Source organism: Mus caroli, chromosome 2 (assembly GCF_900094665.2).
Source record: "Mus caroli chromosome 2, CAROLI_EIJ_v1.1, whole genome shotgun sequence".
NCBI lineage: Eukaryota > Metazoa > Chordata > Mammalia > Rodentia > Muridae > Mus > Mus caroli.
This window is the reverse complement of record NC_034571.1, coordinates 26,973,694-26,990,497: the sequence shown is the minus strand read 5'-3', so window position 1 is coordinate 26,990,497 and position 16,804 is coordinate 26,973,694. Positions and strand designations below refer to the sequence as shown.

The window sequence follows — 16,804 nt, the reverse complement described above, 5'->3', positions numbered from 1 at the left end:
AGCACTTGGGAGGCAGAGGCAGGCAGATTTCTGAGTTCGAGGCCAGCCTGGTCTACAGAGTGAGTTCCAGGACAGCCAGGGCTACACAGAGAAACCCAGCCTCGAAAAAACAACAACAACAACAAACAAAACAAAACAAAACAACAACAACAAAAGGAACTGTTACCTGCTGAGCCATCTTTCAGGTCCCTACAAAAAAAATAAAAAGAATTTATTCAAAATGTAACACTTAATTACCTGAAGGTATAAGAGCTTCCCCAAAACAATACAAGAAATACAAAGTTCATAGAAAATGAGCAAGTATTAAGTATAGGAACAAGAGGAAACTCCAAAGGCTGGGGAGGCTCAGTGGTTAGATAGGTCAGGGGTGGTGGTACATGCCTTTAATCCCAGCACTTCAGAGGCAGAGGCAGGGAGGTCTCTGGGAACCTGAGGCTAACTTCAGGTCTACATATGAAGTTCCAACGCTGGGCGTGAAACAGTCTGTGCTGGCTAGTTTTATGTCAACATGACACAGGCTAGAGTCATCAGAGAGAAGGGAATCTCAGTTGAGGAGATAGATGCCTGTAGAAGGTTGGGCTGTAGATAGCCCTGTAGGGCGTTTTCTTTATCAGTGATTGAAGGGGAAGCTTGATGACCTCTGCTCTGCTTCAGTTCCTGTCCTGAGATCCTTCATTAATGATCAGTGGAAGCATAAGTCAAATAAACCTTTAACTCCCCAGTTTGCTTTGGTCATGGTGTCTCATCACAGCAATAGTGACCATGGCTAAGACACACATAGCCTATGTTACTTATTGTAAAAAAAATTTTGTGCTTACAACATCCATGAACATTTTGATTGACAGGGAATTAAATTATCTACACTCTTGGCTTTTAGACAATATTAAGCCTGAACTTTCTCTTCCTTCTTCCTCTCTCTTTTTTTTTAAGTTTTGTGTGTGTGTGTGAGAGAGAGAGAGAGAGAGAGAGAGAGAATATGAGAGAAAAAATATGAGAGACAATATGAGAGAGAGAATATGTACCAGTGTGCAGAGAAGCCAGAAGAGAAGAAGAGGACACGGAGCTGGGGTTATAGATGGTTGTGAGCTGTCCAATGTGCATGCTGGGAACTGAACTTACGTCCTTTGGAAGAGCTGCAATTACTTTTAACCTCTAAGTTATCTTTCTTCTCTTCCTCTCCCCCTTCTCTCTCTTTCTCTGTCTGTCTCTCTCCCTCTCCCCATTCCCTCCTCTCCCCCTCCCCTCCCTCTCCCATCCCTCCCCTATCTCTCTGTCTCTTTCTTTCTCTTGACAGGGACTTACCGCAGCCCAGGCTCAATTCAAACTTATGATGATTCAATATGCCCAACTACCCCTGGATTGATTTTTAAGGTTTTTTTTTTTTCTCTTTCCCTAAGTGTGAAAGCTTGTATGCAATTGATAAACAATCCATATGTGGGCGTTTCTTGGTGCCATTTTCTGAAGGATGATTTCTATTTTTTATGGAGACAAAATAGGAAATGTATCAATCAAAGAAAAAAATCATAGTTCAATACTTTGTGACAGGCTTTGGAAAATTGATGTCGGTATTTCTCTTCCAAATGATTTGTCTTCATTTTTTGTCACTGGTTGGCCGAGGCTCCAGTAGCCTTATGTTTCTGTCATCGTGAGGATTTTCCCATCAGCCCAATTACAGATAAGCTCATAAATGTTTACAGACCAAATACTTGTGACATATTACAGAGGGATATATGAAAACGCGTGTATGTATTCACAAGCCAGACACAATGCCACACCGCTCTGGTACCAGCACTTGTAAGGTAGAAACAGGTAGTGGATCTCTGTGAGTTCGAGGCCAGCCTAGTCTATAGATAGAGACTTTTTCAAATAATAAATAAATCCATAAACCTTTTAAAATTATGTTTTTCTATTGTGTTTCTGTACACATACAAGCTCGTGCGTTGGGTGTATTTATATTGGAATGGCGACACGATTAGCTTCCTTGAAGTTTGTGATTTTGTAAGCACACTTATACCTAGTTTATTGTTTGGGGCAGAGGGGCAGTGTATCCACAAGGCCAGAGGCTGACATTAAATGTCTTCTTCAGTTGCTCTCGTACATATTTTTTTTAGACAGGCTTTTTTAGCAAACCTGGAGCTTGCTAGTTTAGCAACACTGGCTGGCCAGGACATCCTCCTGTCTCTTCCTCTAAGGGGCTAGGATCCCAAACGAGGCTTCTAGGCTTCTGATACGAGAGATGCTAACTGGGGTCCTCATATTTGAATAGCCCACTGAGCCTTCCCTCTTCGTCCTTGTTTACTTTTATGTCTGTGTAAGTATTGCACCACGTGCCTGCAGGGGCCCTTAGAGGTCAGAAGAGGGTGTTGGACCCTGGAAGTAGAGTTACAGGCTGCTGTGAGCTGCCATTCGGGTGCTGGAAACTGAACTCAGGTCCTCTGCACGAGGAAGAAAAAAATATTCTTTACAACTGAGCCATCTCTCCAGCCCTGCCTATGGTGGAGTTTTTGTTTGGTTTGTCTTGAGACAGGGTCTCACATATCTCAAGTTGCTCTCAACGTTGCTGTGGCACCAAGAATGTCCTTGAACTCCGGATCTTCCAACCTCCACCTCCCTAGTGCTGGGTGTACATGTGTGCACTGCCTTTCTTGGCTGAAATTCTTCATTTTGTGAAGTCTTGGTTGTTGTGTGAGTCTCTTTCCTTAGTGTCCGTGCTGTGACAGAATGCGTGCTTTAGTATGTCTGTGTAGGGCAAAACATTTGCATATTTATTTGCTTCAAACGTTGGACTGGTGTTTTTTTTTTTTTTTTCCTTGCCTCTAAGACAAGCTCTTGCTTATGTGACAGCCGTTTTCTCACTGAATGTAGAGCAACTGGTAATACTTGTTGCTAATTATAGCATTCTGCCTTCTATGTAGCAAATTAGAATACCCGGAAAAGAGGAGACAGTCAATGATAACACAAATGCAAATAAATTCTTTTTCTTATGGTACAGTAACTTCAATGTCAATGCTTAGAAGATCCACATATATCAAGGAAAATATTTTCTAAATGAAAACCTTGTGTGGTTGCTGTCATAAAACATAATGAAAAGCAGCTTGGGGAGGAATGGGTTCATTTGTCTTATAGGTTATAGTCAGTCACTGATGGAAGCCAGGGCAGAAACCTGGAGGCAGGAACTGTATGTAGCAGAGACCTTAGAAGAGTACCGCTTGTTGATTCAGCCCCTGGCTTGCTCAGGTGCCTTTCCTATTCAGCCCAGGCCTACCTGCGTAGGGATAGCACTGCCCTACATAGGAGGGCTAGGCTAGGCCCTCCTATGTCAATTAGTAATTAAGTTAAAAGCCCCACAAACAGTTCACAGGCCAGGCTAATGGAGGTAACTCCTCAATTGAGGTTCCCTCTTCCCTGGAACATCTTGTTGACAGCTGAGGCTAACTATGCCACCAGTGAATTATAGGTAATGGTGCCCAGTAAAAGCATCATTTTCAGTGTAAGGTGAACTGGTGGGTTTCATTGTAACTGTCAAGGATGTTTTGTTGCCATGGTTAGTTACTATGGCTGCAGATATCATATGGTGCCTACTCTTTGGGAAACTATTGGTGTGTTACCCAAGGAAGAGATCCGGCTATCTGCAAAGGCCATTGAGCTACTCTTCTTAAGGCTGAGGATGTGAATCAATCAATGTATAGCCAGAGCCCAGTATGCCAAGAGTTTACCCACAGCCCCCCACCACACACACACACACACACACACACACACACCACTTTAAAAGGGTAAAGACTTGATCAGGTGCACACCTGTTATACCAGGACTTGAGAGGTTTAGAGGCCGAACTCAGGAGTTCAGCATCATTTGTGGCTAGGCCAGCTCCCCCCTGACCCTCCTCTGCCTGCCTGAGTGCAGTTGTCTTTCTTCCCAGATTCACCTCATCAAGAATGGCCACAGAAACAGAAGCAGCCAGTCTCTGTGAGGCTACTCTTCCCACTAGGGAGTTTTGTTTAGAAAACTGCAGTTTCTAAGCACAAAAATGGTTGACCTCAGGTACATGACAATCCTTCCATTGCAGCCTCCCAGGTGCTGGGTAGCGGGTTGCCCCACCTGGGCACCTCAGGAAGGAATGTAGTCTCGAGTCTCGATAACACCACCATCCTCGCTGGAGTCTGGGATAGTTTTCTAAGGACCATTTATAATGTTTGCCACAAAGGAGTCTTTTTGAGATTTGGAATTTCTTCCCATTAAATTTTCCACATTTTAGTCAAGAATGTAAGTGGGCCGATTGGCTTTTCATCTGTTTTGAATTTTCTTGTGGCTGCCTTGTCCTTCAATAGTAGCGGTGGGGCGTGGTCCCTTCAGGGATGCCTTAACATCGCCTACGGAGGATGCTGCGTGGAGGCAGCAGGCATTCATGTATTCGTTGCTACTTGAGGCTTTGCTGTGAGGATTCTCTGTCCTGTTTGGATCCTGTGCTTTGAGAAATAGCTTTACTACAGTTGGCAAAATGGTTTTGGTAACTGATGACTGTTGAAAGCACATTGCTGAGGTCTGGAGTGTAGTGCAGCTGATAGAGTGCTTGCCTCGCATCACAAAGCCCCTGCTTTGATCGCTGGTACTGGCTTGGCAATACATGCCTGTCATTCCTTTGTGTGGGAAGTAGAGGCAGGAAGATCAGGAGTTCAGGGTCATCTTGGCTTCATAGCGAGTTTGAGGCCAGCCTGGACTAAGTACCACCCTGTCTCAAAACTAAAGCCAATGGAAACATAACTGGTCAGTGAACTTTAAAGGGAACTCAGGTTTCTTTTTGTTGTTTGTTTGTTTGGAAGAACTTAGGGCTATCCACCCTTGCTATAGAGAGTGTCAGGCAGGTGTATCAGAGAGACTGTCAGCGAGACAGTAAAATCCAAGAGCAGAAGCTGTCAGAGTTTTCAGAGGTAATGGCGCTGAAGAAAAAACTCAAGGGGAGGCAGGAAGGGAAGACTTGTCTTGTTTTCACTGCTGAGGCTATAACCTTGAACTCCACGTTTCTACTACTGAGCTCCAGCCCCAGCTCGTGATATATATCAATATATAGATATAGATGTAGATATATATATATAAAGATATATAGGTAGAAAGATAGACAGAGGATATGATATATTGGAGGGATATGTGTGTGTGTGTGTATATATATATATATACACACACACATATATATATATATATGGGTGAGGGGGGGGGAGGCCAGAGGCTGACTTCAGCTGTTATCTTCAGACACACCATCTAAACATCTCTTTAGATACAGGGTGAGTAAGCTGGCTGGTGAACCCCAGGGATCACCTGTCTCCATCTACCCAGCACTGGGCACTTTGACATGGGTGTTGTGGATCAGACCTTGGTGTTCATGCCTTCAAGGCAAGTGTGTTAACCACAGAGCCATCACCCCAGCTATTACTTTTCTGTAAACCTGGTCGATATGAAACTAGACCAAGGCAGGGTCACTGGCCAACAGAGTACTTGTGGGAAGTCTTAGCCTGAGTGCTGGGAGCTGTTCATTCCTAACCATCACTTGAGTTCCTTGTGTATTTGCCTCTTCCGCTTGTTTACAGAAACCTGCCGTCTTGTTTGCCCCGCTCATTTGCTCAGCAAGCCTCCTGTAGAGATAACATAAATAAATAATCTTCTGAGCAGTGTTTCTTACAATGGAATCTGGGAGGCGTGGGGGTGGGTCGAGGACAAAAAAAGTGATGAGAATTTTAAATCTTCGTCCTTTGATTTTTTTTTTTTTTTTACGACAACATTTTAAAAGATGGGTTGTAAGGATAAACACTTTTCACAGGAGTTATCTTCAGGGCATTTTAGTGGCATAAGACTCCGTGTGTCCTAAGTTGACAGTTCTTTGTTCTCTGCTCCTGGCTACAAGCAAGGCTAAGGTCATTAATCTAGTCATGGTGACCGTAAGCCAGTAATCTCAGCATTAGCTGTCAACTTGACAGTGTCACCTAAGAAAAAGAGTCTCAATTGAGGGAATGTGCACACCAGATTGGCTTGTGGACATGATTGTGGGTGCTTGCTTTGATTGTTAATTGTTTCGGGAGGATCCAGCCCACTGTGGGTAGCACCATCCCCTAGACAGGTGGTCCTGGACCTCATGAGAAAGCTAGCTAAGCATAAGTCTCTGGACAAGCAGGCAGCCAGCATCCTCCACAGTTTCTGTTTGAGTTCCTCCTTGAATTCCTGTCTTGGCTTTCTTCAGTGATGGGCTATGAGCTAGAGTGTAAACTGAACCATACACTTTCTCCTCTCTGTCGTCTCAAGACAGGGTGTTTTATCACAGTAACAGGAAGGAAATTGGGACACATGACTCTGATTGACTCAAGGCTGATGCAGAAGCGAGCTGAAAGCATAGCTCAGCTCCAGCCTTCAACAAAGCTGTGTTGTGTTTGAAGAGGTTGAATCACGTACCAGGAATCAAAAGACAAGAGAACGCTTTTAGAAGGGGTGGGTATGTATTTGTGGGGTAGATTGTGGAGATGATTGGTATCATGGGCACACACTTACCTTTGGACACTTCGGGTTATATATGTTAAGTGTGTATAGCTTTCCTTGTTGTTGGCAGAATCTCATTATATTGCTCAGGCTGGCCTTGAAATCTTGGGTTCGTGTCCTCCTGTCTCAGCTTCCCAAGAGGTGAGATTTTAAATGTACACATCACTGTGTGCAGCCTCTTTAAAAAGAAGATTTTATTTTATTTGGGGGGGGTGAGGGGTTGGCTTGAGACAGGGGTTTTTCTGTGTAGCCCTGGCTGTCCTGAAGCCCCCTCTGAAGACCTCAAACTCAGAGATCCACTTACCTCTGCCTCCCAAGTCCTGGGATTAAAATCACCAGCCCTGGTAGGCGATTTTTTTTTAAAGATTTATTTATTTATTATTATATGTAAGTACACTGTAGCTGTCTTCAGACACACCAGAAGAGGGAGTCAGATCTCAGTACGGATGGTTGTGAGCCACCATGTGGTTGCTGGGATTTGAACTCGGGACCTTTGGAAGAGCAGTCGGAGCTCTTAACCACTGAGCCATCTCTCCAGCCCCCGCGATTTTATTTTTAATTATTACTTGTATGTATATGTTCATGAGTGTAGGTTTGACCACATAAATACAGTGCCTGTGGAGATCAGAAACTTGAGATCCCCTGGAGTTGGAATTTCACAGGACAAAGAGCCATATGCGACCTTAACGGTTGAGCTCTCTCAGTTCCCCCTCCCCCTTTTGTGAGATGGCTTCTTATGTAGACCAGGCTGTTTTCAACTTTGCTATGTAGCTGAGGATGACCACAAGCTTCTGATCTTCCTGCCTCTACTTTCCGAGTGCTGAATTTACAGGGGTGCGGGCCACACACAGTTCCTGAGGGATTAGAGATGGAACCCAGGGCTGCCTGGGTTTGCGCTAAGCAAACACTCCACCAACTGAGCTGCAGCCCCAGCGCTGTACCAATGGCAGTCATATCTCAGGGATGGGGCTGGAAAGAATGCCCGAAGTGTGCCAGTTATATATTGCATGTCTTAAGACCTTGCATGTTTTAGAGAAATGAAGCAGGGATTCCTGGGCGTGCTAGGGACTCCTAGCAGAGCTGTTGAGACTGTGTCAGTAAAGTCCTGGAGCTGGCCAGACCCTCGCACGCCTCCCATCTGACCTGGCTCGAAACCCTTCCTGGGATGCTCTAATGCATTCTCTGGCTCTGTTCCACTGCTCTTCGGCTCCGGCTCCGCTTCCTGGGCCAGTCCTCCCTGCTGCTCCTGTGTGGGGCTGCCCTCCCCCTGGCACTCTGATCTGTGGCTGTAGCTTCAGACCATCCACTTCCCGACATCCTCCTGCGAGCTTGGTCCATCTGTGCTTGCAGGCTCTGCTGTGTGTACCAAACCCTTTATTCACACGGCCAGAGTACACGAAGTCTTCCTCCCCTGTGCGGACTCTTCCTTTATGTGCAGGAAGCAGACCCAGACTCACCCTGAAGCCCTTCCCCCTTTTGCTCGAGACTCCCTCAGAGTCTGCAGCCAATCTGTCACTTACGGTTGCATTTGCCAAGTGTCAGCATGGCTTCCTCCTGCTGCTCTCACCTTCAGACTGTGGGGACAGTCTCCGGGCCTCGGTCTCCCGTGACTCCAGGCAGATCTGTGGTCACGATTTTGCAGAGCAGCGTGTGCTTTCTAAAGGGTCCAAGCTCCTTCTCTGTGCATTGAAGGCCTTGGAAAATCTGACCCTATACCCTCTCCAGCTCCATCACCCCTGCCCATACCCTGGTGTCCTCCCAGCCTCACCTGCTCTCAAGGGAGACAAACCCATGGGAGTCCTGGCTGTCTCCACAACCAGGCATCAACAGTGGCTGGCACACTTACCCATCCCCCTCTTCAAAGCAGAAACCCCTAGCCTCTGTACAAGGTGTAGTCTAACCCCATTCAGTTTCGGTTCCCTGGGTCCAATTGCTTTTTTGTCCATGAGACATAGTGTATCGAAGTCCACAGTGAGCTATCTTACTCACTTGAGAAAAAGCAAAATGTGATAACTGTACCCCGACCCTTTCTGCTCTCCAAGTGCAAGCAGCTGGTTCTTTCTTTAAAAAAAAAAAAAAAAAAAAAAAAAGATGCAGGGTGGGATGCATGTCTTTAAGCCCAGCATCCCTGAGGCAGAGGCAGGTGGATCTCTGTGAATTCCAAGCCCCTGCCCACTTATCAAGTTCCAAGCCAGCCAAGGCTACATAGTGAGACCCTGTCTCAACCAAAAAGAGGGGAAAGCTAGAGAGATGACCCAGCAGTTAAAAGCACTGACTGCTTTTTCCAAAAGACCAGGGTTCAATTCCCAGCACCCATATGACAGTTCATTACTGCCTGTAACTCTGGATCCAGGGACCCGAGACCTTCTTCTGGTTAGCATGGGTACCAGGCACACACACTTGGTACCCTTATGTATATACAGGCAAAGCATCCACATACATAAAATAAATATAAGAAATTATTTTTTATTTCATTGGGTAAGTGTGCGCACGTGTGCATGAGGGTACTTAAGGAGTCTAGGAAGGGTTTCTGATATACAGGAGTTAAACCTGTGAGCTGCCTGATATAGATGCCGAGAAGCAAACTCTGGCCCTCTGCAAGAACAGCAAGTGCTCTTTACTACTGAGCCATCTCGTCTGCCCTAGAGTGCTTGTGTGTGTGTGTGTGTGTGTGTGTGTGTGTGTGTGTGTGTGTGTGACCTGTCAGCTTTTGGCATCTGAGACATTTTCTTTTGTAATGGAACATTAATTATATATAGACACAATGTGTCTAAAAGGAGGAGAGAGCAGGGATGCTAACTCTGGACGATGCTCAAACCAAATTTGGTACTGTTGATGTAAAGCTCTCAACAGACACCACCTCCATCCTCAGTGTCATCATGGAAAATGCTAGAGCTGCTGTCTGGGACCAGTGAATGATGGAGAGGGTGGCTCCCTGGAACTGGAAGCCATAGAAAGAGACAATAAACTTCCCCCTCTCTCTCTTTTCAAACAGGATCAGTTTGACAACTTGGAAAAACATACACAGTGGGGAATCGATATTCTTGAGAAATACATCAAGTTTGTCAAGGAGAGGACGGAGATTGAGCTCAGCTATGCCAAGCAACTCAGGTAAGACAGCCCGGAGAGACGGCTGGGGTGTTGCACACACAAAAGGCTCATTTCTCTTTTTATTAAAACTTTCATTACATTTATTTATTTATAGGGCAGGGGAGTGTGTGCCGGGGTGCTTGTGTGGAGTTGGAACACAACCCAAGGAGTTGGTTTTCTCTCCTTCTATGGTGTGAGTGAGTCCTGGGGATTGAACTCAGATCATCAAGCTTGGCAGCAAGCCCCCCCTACCCCCACGCCCGCCCGCATCTTGCCTGCCAGAAGCAAGCAAGCACGATTTCTGTTCTCATTTCACTGTGTGTGTGTGTGAGAGAGAGGGGGAGAGAGAGAGACAGTTCTTGTGAAGTAATATATCACTGGAAATAGCTGTTTTTAATATAGAAAATTAAGATGGAAAATTAATTTTTATGAGAGCAAAATTAAAAAAAAATCTGTTAACTTAGGTTTGCTCAGTTTTCAAGGCCTCATGTAACCCAGGCTAGCCTTGAACTCATTGTATAGTGGAGTCTGGCCTTGAGCTCCTGCCTTCGCTTCCCGAGTGCTGGGATTGCAGGTGTGCGCCGTCGCTCTGAGCTCAGTCCCTGCTGTAGGTACTGTGTTTCGTTATGGTTTCTTTTGCTGTGCTGTGTTCTGGTTTATTTGGCAGCACTTCCCAATGAAGCCAGGGTCGTGTGCCTCTATGTAAATCCCCACCCCCAACTCCATCCTCTGCACTCGGCCTCTAGGCTCAGGTTTTTAGATTTTTTTTTTTCTTTTTTTTTTTTTTTTTTTTTTTTTTGTTTTTCGAGACAGGGTTTTTCTGTGTAGACCAGGCTGGCCTCGAACTCAGAAATCCGCCTGCCTCTGCCTCCCAAGTGCTGGGATTAAAGGCGTGCACCACCACGCCTGGCAGATTTTCTTTTTCTTTTAAATTTTTAAAAAATTTTATTTACATTGGTTATCTAACTTCATGCATGTCTGTATGAGGGTATCTGATCCCCTGGAACTAGAATTAAACAGTTCTGAGCTGCCATGTGGGTTCTGGGATTTGAACCCAGGTCCTTTGGAAGAGCAGCCAGTGCTCTTAACCACTGAGCCATCTCTCCAGCCCTGTTTGTGGTTTTTTTTTAGTGATTTTTTTTCCCTTTAATTTTGGAGAAACTTGGCTACCAGTAAATTTCACGTTGGAATACCCATTTGTAGGTAACCCCCACATGTGGGGCTCTCAATTAGCCCAGCCTCCCACGGATCCCCAATTCTCCCAAGTAACTTGGCTCCACAGAGTCTGCTGTGAGTTTCCCTCGGAGGTGAGCCCTGGCTGTAATCCTTAAGAGTCTGACTTTGTCTGACTCTTGTAAGCTTTGTCTGCACTGTGGTCATTTGTTTATGTTTTCATTGCCTTTATTGTTTTGCGATGCGGGTCTCCAAGGTTTCTCGGGTCTGCTGTCACTTGGAAGCTGGCTGTCCCCATTCCTGGTGATTCCCCCCTCTTCTTTTTCTCTTTTAAAATTTAGTTACATTATCTATTTATCTTGTGTGTGGAAGAGGTGAAAGTGCCACTATTGCATCCTGTGAGGTCAGAGGACAACTCCCGGGAGGTGGTTCCTCCCACCATGCAGGTCTCTAGGATTGAACTCGGGCTGGCAGGCTTGGCACCAAGCACCTTTACCCACCGAGCCATCTCGCCAGCCCAGCACACTCCAGCGGGTGCATATCTGAGCCCTTTTCTTTCTTCTTCTTTTTTTTCTTTGAGACAAGGTTTCGCTGTGTAGCCCTGGCTGTCCTGGAACTCACTCTGTAGACCAGGCTGGCCTTGAACTCAGAAATTCGCCTGCCTCTGCCTCCCAAGTGCTGGGATTAAAGGCGTGCACCACCACGCCCGGCACCCTAAAGGAAGCTTTATCGTAGGAGCAGGACTGTGTTGACAGAGAGAAACTCTGCCTGGCTTTAGTAAGACTTGGACTTGGTTAGTGTTTGCAGTGGGAATAGTCCCAGGAGGCAGGATTTGAAAAGAACTGTCCTAAAGATCGATTGATTTTAGCTAATTCCAGGCACCTGTCCCCAAAGAGACAAGTCAAAGTAAAAAAGCAGAGAAAGGAGACTCGCTCAGTGTGGCCACACTGGGAAGAGAAACCAGGAAGTCCAGAGGCCTCCGAGTCTGTCCTTGGGTCCTGACAGGTCAAGTAAATATAAAGCAAGAGTGTACAAGGGTAGGCAGTCTTGGTCCGTCATGGTCTGTTCATGTCTTAGCTCTAGTATGTCCTGCATGGTGATGATAAGGTGTCTGAAGTTTTCATCATCACAGTAACAACCACTGTGTGTGTGTGTGTGTGTGTGTGAGAGAGAGAGAGAGAGAGAGAGAGAGAGAAGTGTGTATGGGAGGTGTGGAGTATGTGTGTATGTGGGAAGTGTTTGTGTGTAGGGTGAATATGATATCTATGTGTGGGAAGTGTTTGTGTGTGTGTGTTGTGTTTGTGAAGTGTGTATGGGAGTATGGAGTGGGGGGGAGTGATATGTGGAATGTATGTGTGTGGTATGTATTCCGGTGTGTGTGTATAGTGTGTATTGTGTATGTGTGTGTATGAGTGCATGCATGCATATGTGTGTGTGCGCACACACACACAGGTCAAAGACAACTCCATGGAATAGGTTTTCTCCTTCCACCTATAACCATGTTCCTGCCCTTCCAGCCCAGCTTTAGCTTTTTTAGCCCCAGCATGAAATTCCTTGGGACATTTTAGTTTCTCAAAGGCCGCTGTTTGAAAGGAATAAGGCATGCGTCTGTATTCTGTTCTCTTTCCCGCAGAGAGCGAGCGCATGCGCTTTCCTTACCCTTTAAGATCTGAGAAATTATGTGGGACATGAGATATTTTAAAATTGTTGATAGAGGACTGGGGCCTGAGTTGGCTAGGAAAGGCTTGTCTATGTCCCATGGGGCTCTGGGCTCCGTCCCCAGCACTACATAAACTCGGATAGGGTACATCACAGAAGCACCTGGAGGTGGAGGCAGGAGAATTAGAAGTTCAAAGTTATCCTCAGCTGTGTCATCAGCAGGACGGACACATTCTGTTTACATTGAGTAGCTGGCATACAGAAACCAACCAAGAAAGTATGTTCCCTGCTGGCTGGGTCCAGATCAATCCCTCGAGTTCTGCAAGAGGCTGGGTCTCACTCGCAAATGGCTGCTTCACCAGTTAGTACCGATCTGTTGCCATTCGTGAAGATGAGTTACATGTCTGGCTCATTTGGGAGGCAGAGCTAGGTGGATCTCTGTGAGTTTGAAGTGGAAGGAGAGCCAGCCATGGGTCCATTGGACTTCCTTAGTTTTGTGTCTTTGTTTCTCTTGTGCTTCCTCCTGGTGCCTCAGTCCAGGTGCGTTGGAGGTCTGTCTGTGACTATAGTGAACTTGAGAGCGGTCTTTTGTCCTCCTTGGAAGCATCCTTCTCCCCTGGAGACCAAATGACAGTCTCTTGGGTTCCTCCCACCTCGAAGATTTTATCCTTGCGTCCAGCGGTCAGTTCCTGTTTCTTTCCTGTCTCAGTCCGTGCTCTCTCCTTGACCCCAGCTGTGACTGTCTGTAGTGCCTGTGGATGGAGCAATCACTCACCCCCAGACTTAGCTCTCCAGCTGCTCCTCTCCCAGACTCCAGAAACAGCTTACCTAAACTCATAAGGATTTCTAAATAATGCCTTCCTGCATCCACATCTGCCCGACCCTTGACCTTTCCACCTCTCCTGGGAGTGTGTGACCCTCCAATCCTTAGGACAGGAGCCCCAGGGCTCTCTTCACCAACCCATCAGGACACACCATCCACTCCACTGTCCATACTGACCCAGGATCCAGCCACTTCTGGTTGGCTGTGTGCTACCTCTGGGTCCAGGACACCGTTGTCTCTTGCCCAGATCATTGCCAGTTGCGTCTGCGTGCTGTCCCACCTCTACTGGCTTTCTATGAAGCAGACACTTTAGTTCCTTGGCCACTCCCCATTTCCTTCTGATTAGATTTCCAAAGTTCTTCCCAGGGAGGATGCCTAAGAGTCTCGCATGCCGGGCCTGGGCTCTTCCCTGGCCAGGCCTTTTTCCTTTACACAGGATCCCTACATGGCCTCCCTGAGAAGGCTGGGGCCAGTCAGAACATTTTCCTTGTGGACAGCTTTGCCTTTTCTGAATAACTCCATGCAGTGTGACGGTGCATGCGTCCACGCTCCTACTGGATGCTGAGAATGCTCTTTAATGTCCCTGTCTTGGCGCTGTGGTTATCTTGCTCCTTTCTTGTTAAACTAGATAAAGCCTGGTGTGTTTATTCAATGGCCAAACGGTGTGGGTTTTTTGCCCAGAGTTCATTTTCTGAGTCTGACATTGCAGGTCTTGTCTGTCTCGGGCTTTTCTGCCATTCCGGTTTGTGTTTTAAGTTCATCTCTAGTGTGAAATACTCTTGGGGGTGTGAGTTGTTTATTTTTCTTGTGTGTTTTCATTTTTTCTCCAGGCTGGGTTTTCCCTTCTTCTCTCCATGTCCTTGTCCCTCTCCCTTGTTCTTGCCATCATCGTCCTCATTCCACCCCACCCACTACCCCCGGCTTCTGACAGTGCTTGACAAATCTCTTCACATTGGGTATGCTTGACCTGGGGCAGTCTGATGAACTAACTGGCTGTGCTCACCCCCTACTCCCCAGTGCAGGGGGCGATCCTGTGCCCGCTTCACTTCACAGCTGTACGATTTGGGGCACGTTGTACCCTGGGAACAACTGTAAAAGGTGAATGGTGGGAATTTTTGCCTTTTAAAGTTGGTGAGTTACTTTTCTCACCCCGCTGACCAAATGCCAGCATAGTAAACAATGAAGGGTTTGCTCTGGCTTGCAGTTTTAGGGGGACACAGTCCATCACCATGGCTGGAGCTTGAGGTAGCTGCTTCCACAGTGAGGGTGGTCAGGAAGCAAAGAGGTGACTTCTACACGCTTCCTCCTCCTCGTTTGGTCTGAGACCCCAGCTCGTGGGATGGTGCCGACCCATACAGGGTGTATCCTCCCTCCTCAGCTAAACCTCTCTGGAAACGGAGGCTAGCTGGCCACAAGACCCCAAGGAGAGAAAGTTGAGAGTCTTCTGGCTGACCCCAGCATTCTCATTGCACAGTGACGCTAGCACATTCATCACATGTTGTCCCTTCCCATCTGTGGACTCCGAGGACCTGGGCAAAGTGTGGGCTTGTCTGTGGTCTCCACTCCTCAGGTCTCAAGCTTCAAGCATGGGGAAACCCTCATAAACGTAGGGATCCCATGGGGGCATGCCTCTTCTCCTGAATAACCCTGCCACGGCCCAAAGCGCTAGGAGTTTCGGGACAGACAATTGCTCCGCATCCCTAAGTTGGACCTCTTCCCCAGCTGATTCTCAGAGGCAGCTGTGTCCAGCCTCTAGAGAGAACAAACCCAACAGGTCAGCCCCAGAGAGAACCAGAAGAAAAAAATAGAAGTATTGCAAGGGACAGTCACTTCCAGTGATATTGTCAGGGCAGGTACCTTGTCCTTGAGTGTGTCCTCTCTGTTCAGTTTGCTTCTGTCTGAACTGGCTCAGGGCAATGGCCTTATTTCCCTTTGTGTCCATTCTAAGTTGCCTCCAACATCCTCCATCTCTGCTGTTCTCAGGAACACCTTTCCAAGTTGTTTAGACTGAGGTGAGCATCTTGCTTCATTTGTTTATTGTCTGATAATGCAAACTTTCCTACCTCCCCCCTCTCTGTCTGTGTGTGTGTGTGTGTGTATTCATATATATGATTTTTTAATTTTTATTTTATTTTATTTTTTTAAGGCATAAAAGCCCCAGCTGGCTTTGAGCTGATTCCATAGTCCAGGCAGGCTTTGAACTCAGGATCTACCAGCCTCAGCCTCATAAGTAGCTGGGATTTCAGGACTGTGCTCTGGGCTGATTCCTGGTCCCCTTCTCTCTGGTGCCTTCCATTTGCTGGGCGAGCAGCCTCCACCTTCTGCCACCCTGATTCAGATGTCTCGTGGTAACTGTTCAGAAAAATAAAAGAACAGATCCAAACATTCCTAGGCTCCACCCTAGACGTTCTGGTTCAGGGCACCTGGAAAAGGGCCCAAGTATCTGCTGTAAAAGTCCCCGTGGATCACAGGGTCGGCCAGATCGGAGCCAGCAGCCTCGGGAACTCATGTTTTCCTCTCTGCTTGTTCGTCTACCCAAAGAGCTGGATGAGTATAGGAAACACACTCAGCAGATCCAGAAAATGTAAAGATAGTGTTCTGAGGGATTCCCTGCGTCCGTGTTTAAAAAACAAACAAACAAACAAAAACAAAAAACTAACTTAATACAAGGCTGGAAAGCCTGTCCCAGGGCTAGAGGTTGGGGAGGGTTTATAGAGAAAGAACCTTGGACTAGGGGCTTTGGGGATGCCTCAGTAGATAAGAGTGTCTGTTGGCCAAGCATGAGGATATGAGTTCAAATCCCTAGCACCCACAGAAATAGCTGATCGTGACCGTTTACATCGATAATTCTAGAGCTGCAAGGACTGGAGACTTGAAGGTTACCGGGGCTTGCTGGCTGCCAGCCTGGCCCTGAATTCTGTCTCGAGGAAACAAGGCAGAGAGCGGGAGAAGAGGGCACTTGCTGGCCTCTAGTCTCTGCGTGTGTTTGTCGAGACTTGGGTATGACTACACACACACTTTTACTGGAGGCTTTGCTAAAAAGTGGGGTAAGGGGGCGGGGCATGGTGGCGCGCATCTTTAGTTCCAGCAGTGCGATCTCTGGATTTGAGGCCAGCTGACTATCTACTGAATTCTAGGAAAAAGAGGACCTCAGGCACTCAGGAGGCTGAGGCAGGAGGATCACCACAAATTCTAGGCCAATCTAGGCCACACTGAACAAGCCTTTAAATTTTATTTCATTTTTAATTAATTAATTAGGTTTTTTTGTGGGCAGCTACAGTGTGCATATGGAGGTCAGAGGGCATCCTGTGGGAGTCAGTTCTCTCTTATGACAGTGTAGTTCTAGGGATCAAACTCATGTTATTGGGTCTAGGGACCAACCTTTATCCACAGATCCCTCTTGCCAGACCTTATAAAGCAACATTTGCCACAGCTAGTCAGGCTCCACTTCCTTCTGTTCCATTTAACATTTAAATTACCTTATGTTCAGGACTAGAGGCTAAAAAGCAAATGTGGGGGGCTGGAGAGATGGCTCAG

General features: G+C 46.7%; 1 protein-coding gene across 19 annotated transcripts in view; it reads left to right on the top strand.

Annotated features, from left to right (window-relative positions):
* The window catches only part of Fnbp1 (formin binding protein 1), a 118,689-nt gene that overhangs the window by 27,997 nt on the left and 73,888 nt on the right, over positions 1–16,804 (top strand). For all 19 annotated transcript variants that reach the window (XM_021182068.1, XM_021182059.1, XM_029471034.1 and 16 more), the window contains exon 2: positions 9,518–9,633. In XM_021182068.1, the coding sequence (XP_021037727.1) occupies positions 9,518–9,633 (116 nt within the window). The remainder of the gene's footprint in view (positions 1–9,517; positions 9,634–16,804) is intronic.